Below are 5248 nucleotides of genomic sequence, written 5' to 3' on the forward strand. Positions count from 1 at the left end.
TACGTCAGTTCCACAACATTGGAGCCCATATTATTATTGTTATTCTGATTCCCGCTGTCCTCGTTAGAAATATCTTCATTATTCAACATCTTATCTCTTATTCTTCAACTTCCCACAGACGGGCCAATTGATGATACAAAATTTTACCTTTGGTTTTGTCTGATGAAATAGCCTTCAAATATTCCAAGTTTTCGGGTCAGGTTAGTGCTGAGGGGTCTGCACGGAAAAAAAATGTCAGCGCTCTGATTATGAAGGAAAAGAGCAAAGTGTGATGTATTAGTGCTGAGTGAGCAAGAGAGAATGAATGTTGTAAAATTGTGACCAATATATGGTATTCATAGAAGCCGGAGAAGTTGGTTACCTTGTTGGAGTATGATTTTTTCTAGGGTATAATCTCACCTGAGATAAGAAACATACGATGTTAGGACTCCATAACCATTGGCCAGGAATCTTCATGACGGCTAGGAATTTCGCCTTATCTCGATGGGATTCGATTAAATCCCATATTTATTAGGATTATTATCTACTGACAAAGATGTCTTCCTATTCCCTAACTGCTCTTGGGCTCGGATTTCTCAAATACACTAATGGGCTTGGACCTTTACGGAATTGTCATTGGGCTCTCCCTTGTCGAAATTTTCATGGGCTTAGCCTCTTTGATATATTCTTGAGCTCGAACTTTTTCAGAAGAGATTATGGGCTCGTTCTTTTCCGACCCCTAGTTAATAGTGAGGTCTGGCCCTTAACAGGCTAGACCAATTTCAGAGATGGGCTTTGGTCCGCCCTGATGTAACAATTCTAATGGGCATCATTTTATCTTCAAATCTATTTTTATAATGGAGGACAGAAAATGGAAAATAATAATGCGTGATTCGGATATCAACCAATATATAGATAATATATATTGTTATATTCAGATATTTCTGTTTTACTTATCATAAAAATAGAAATTATATTTTTTTCTTCTATACATGAAAACACACAACCTATCAGATACATTAAATTCTTTAACCAAACTCTTAAACGATCACTTTAAGTTTTGGGTTTCCACTTAGCAGACAAAACACATCACATAATAATATATATCTAAGCCAATATAATTGAAATTGACCCAACAAAACCATGTTTCTAAAAATGGTGGTTATGATTTTAAGATTAATGGTTTCGGTTTAAGTGAAAGAGTATAATAGGAAACGATCCACTTGGATACGATTTCGGTTCAGATTCCTTGTGATTTTAATTCGAATTTGTTTACGATTTGAAGTGTATTTTTCATAGTTTTAACATTAAAAAAAACTTAATGGTATTTGTGAGATAATCAAACTAATCAATATTAATTGTTACTAACCATTTTTAACTTCTTATTTCTAATTTTTTTAGCATTAACAATAACATTATGAATACTTATTTTGTACTAAAAAAAGAAGTTAAAAATGATTAGTATAAACTACATAGTTCAGATTCATAATTATTATATCACAGTTAAATTTACCATCAATTTATAGTTCATGTTTCTGTTTCACTTGGATCTGGTTTGAGTTTCTTGTTTTGAAAAACCAATCAAAACCGGACCATAAGTCGTCTGTAATATATCGGATATATTCTATTTTCATTCACGGTTCCAAAGCAACCGTGATCGGACCTAGTTGTAGGCCACATATTTATTTATTTATTATATTATAAATACATGAAGCTTGCTCCATTCTTGCCAGCCAGTTTCACTTGTCATGTGCACGATAGTGGTGTTCGGTTTAGACATCACATTTCATGCATTTAATTGGCATTGCAACTCAGTGATTCAAAACACGCTTAGTTTGATAGTCACTATATAACAATAAACACGGCAGTCATAAATGTGACGTATCATCTTTGCATTCTCAATCTCTTCAAAATTCAAACGAACTCTTTCCTTTGTTCCTCCACTTTCTTCAACTTCCCACCACACAAATAAACAAATGGGATAGCTAAGCTCAAGATCTTTTAACAGAACCCGAACCTTGACCCTACGCCTTAGAATCACCAAGTTCAAGGTCATTAATGGGAGTTGTTTCCATGCCTTCCTTTATTAATCTAAATTCCTCTTCTGTCAAGCTATTTTTCCCATGCGGCATGATCTTGCTATGAGTCTGCTTTTCGACTTCCACAGCCCAACTATAGATTACCATGCCAATTACTGCAACAAGCATCCCCATGATGTTCTTGAAAGTCAACTCGGAATCAAATATTATCCATCCCAAAGTTAATACGCATAACGTTTTGATGTGGCCCAAAACTTGGAAAGAAACAGCCGAAAAACGCCCAATGCAAAGGTACTGGCTAATGTTGCAGAACACAGCTAGAGAACATGAAAGGAGCATGAATAACTGCAAATTATTATCCCGTATTGTTAGATGTAATAGAAGTATTCTTTCCAGTAAGTGAGTTAATATATGATGCTATAGAAAGAACATTGATAGGCATAATGGATTCATACTATGGCTCCGAAAGTGAACTTATAGTCCAGAATTAATTTTCCGGAAAGATAGTAGTCGATTATAGGACCAAATATGAGGAGAGAACCAGCTTGAATAGGAGCTGTTTTACTCAATAATTCAAATGATCCAATCGAGTACTTCTTCTGCAAAGAACCTATTGACTGCAACCAAAAGAATATCATCTAATCAATATTTATGCAGAATAAGAATTCAGGAAAGAAAAGCCTAGCAGGAAAAGGCTAAAACCAATATCCGATTTGTTCATTAAGTTAGCACTAGTATTTTTTTAATATTTTCAGCTAGGAGATTGCAGGCGTGAGCCCTTGGAGCTTGGAGTTGGCAGAGCCTTTTAAGAACAGAGCCCTCAAATCACAATGTTTTAAATTTTAACCAAGTTTGTCTCAAATTAAAAATATTTATCAGTTTAATGGCGTACTACTTCTGAAGTGTTACCATGAAGATAAAAGGGATTGGCGAAGAGAAAAAGTTTGAAACATGAAGTAGAAATGAATTAAATACAAAAAATTTCCATTTCTATTTAAAAACTCCTATGGACTTTTAGGTCACCAAAGGTCAACAAAATATTTCTAATTAGTACAACACTCTTTCATTGTTGGCCCCAACTGAATCAAGCTTAATGTTAATACACAGCATAGGCGATACAGAAGTTGTAGACATTAATTCATCTCATCAAGATCAAATGATATCAAAGAACTTACAATATATTATTAAGGACAAATAACAAAACTAACTCACAATTTGTTGTAAAGATGTTGAGAAAACTGCAACACAAGCACATATAAAACCTTTGGCATTCACTTGGACATCAGTCACAGTGCAAACTCCCACGCCTATAACCACCACCACAACGGAGATTTTAACTTCCTTTGTGTACTGTTTATTATGAAGGATCCATTCCATTACACAGACCACAGGAATCATGCTCAGTTTTGAGATCTACACCGAAATACAACGTAACATCAGCTTAATCAAGAAAAGGAGTCCTAACTGGATATGTAAAAAACCGATCCCACAAGCTTAGAAGACAGAACGTCATCTCTGAATTTTAAAAGTTTCAAAGAAAATAAAACCGAGAGCTTTGTTGTTATCGTAAATATTGCAGTTTCTAATCTAGAAATCTATTGCATACTATACCAGCAGCAAAATAGGATCATTGATATCAATAATGAAACATAAACAAATGTAGAGGTTTTTTTGATGCAGGCCCCAACTTGACTATATAGCTTTAAGAATGTATATGTACCAATCATCATTCAAAGTGTGCGCATGAAAATGGGAAGACACTTTTAAGTTAACATTAAAATTAATCATATTAATTGCTCGATTGTGAATAGATCCAATAACTAGGTAAGTAGAATATATAGGCAGGTGTTATTATAACATTGGATTAATATAATGCATCTAAGCATTTATATGCATATCGGATATAGTTCGAGCATACTTGGTAAAATCCAACTGAGTTTAACATAAGGCTAAGATTCATCCCCGTGATAGACATATTTGCAACAATTGAGAACCAAAGAAGCTCCCACAGAGGCACATGCTTTGAGGCAGAAAATCCTGTAGCATTTGATATCGCACCAACGAGTGCAGTAACAGCAAAATGGAAGCCAGTCAATGTTGTGGCTACATGAAACAAAACAAGAATTAAAATATGAACTTAAAAAGTTCGTTCGACAATATCAAGTTCCATTAAACAAAGATCGTAGAGTTCCACAATTAACACCACTTTAAAATCTTGATAGATACCAAAATTGGAATAGAAGTCATCAGAAAGATCACACCATATAACAAATATCAACCCACAAGAATTAGCTCCACGACAAGTACAAATAAAAGAATAAGTTTGAAGCAAAGAACCTGAAAACTAAACTCAAAAGGTGATTCCAAGGTCGAAGTAGGCTGCACAAGGCATTCCAATAACCAAAATAATTAAACTATACATCTGATTCAGAAAGCTACATCTTATTTCCTTGATCCTTCACAAATTTTCAAAGTAACTAAACCAATCACAAAATTAATAAAAAATGGAAACTGAGGCACTAATAAGCAAAAATAATTACTTCAAATGAGGACCAATCAAGTTTAGGTGCTCAACAGTGGTAAATTAACCATATGGGCACGACGCCAGTCGAATTCAAATTAAAAATGTGCACATCCCCTAGCGAGTAACAAAATGAGTTGATCTCAAGCAGAAAAAGTGAATTACATTCAAAGAGATTCACCAAGATACAACAACAATTCCGAAAAAAACATAAGACACTAGTGGAGAGGGAAATTCGGAGGGCCGAGATCCAAGAAATTGAGCCCCATTCACGCTACAAAAACAAATCGCAGAAAGACCCTCAGATGGCGGAACTAACCGAATACGAAAGCATATCCATTGGTGGACATGAGTTGCTTATTCGCCAGAATGATTCCCACAGAACTGATGACATTCATAGCCCAGGCACCCACATCAGACACTGCTGACGGTCTCCTCTCCACCTCCATCTCCGAATCACCAGCCTCAACTGCCAGTTGTTTATCGGGGACCTCAAGAATCGGTAATGGCGGAGGTTTCTTGATTATTACAGCCGTAGAACAGTGGAGAAAAGCTTATAGATCCGCTCCTCACAAGGAATGGGGTAGGGTGGAAGAATGCGGTGCGTGGATAAGTCTCACATCGGGTATACATGCATGATTTTTGCTGCGTGAATGGGAATCGATTCACGAAATTTGGTGTGTGAGTGAGTGTGCGCGCGTGTGTGTGT

At 35.7% G+C, this 5248-nt stretch overlaps 1 protein-coding gene across 1 annotated transcript; it reads right to left on the reverse strand.

Moving 5' to 3' along the window:
- Positions 1-1809: 1809 nt before the first annotated feature.
- Positions 1810-5248, reverse strand: LOC140967093 (UDP-rhamnose/UDP-galactose transporter 2-like). The gene is made up of 5 exons (XM_073427471.1): positions 4859-5248; positions 3937-4121; positions 3231-3431; positions 2474-2635; positions 1810-2363 (listed from the first exon to the last, which is right to left on the reverse strand). The coding sequence occupies exons 1-5, from the start codon at positions 4986-4988 to the stop codon at positions 2004-2006; spliced, it is 1038 nt and encodes a 345-aa protein (XP_073283572.1). The 5' UTR covers positions 4989-5248; the 3' UTR covers positions 1810-2003.

This window comes from Primulina huaijiensis, chromosome 2, assembly GCF_012295235.1.
Source record: "Primulina huaijiensis isolate GDHJ02 chromosome 2, ASM1229523v2, whole genome shotgun sequence".
NCBI lineage: Eukaryota > Viridiplantae > Streptophyta > Magnoliopsida > Lamiales > Gesneriaceae > Primulina > Primulina huaijiensis.

Bases quoted from the DNA above. Each gene is read 5' to 3' on its own strand.
- LOC140967093 (XM_073427471.1), bottom strand. From the start codon at position 4,988: ATGGAGGTGGAGAGGAGACCGTCAGCAGTGTCTGATGTGGGTGCCTGG. The intron at 3,432-3,936 runs GTATGCTCGAAC...ATTTCGGTGTAG, and splicing joins ACTCAGTTGGATTTTACCAA to ATCTCAAAACTGAGCATGAT. The intron at 2,636-3,230 runs GTGAGTTAGTTT...TTTTGGTTGCAG, and splicing joins CAACATCTTTACAACAAATT to TCAATAGGTTCTTTGCAGAA.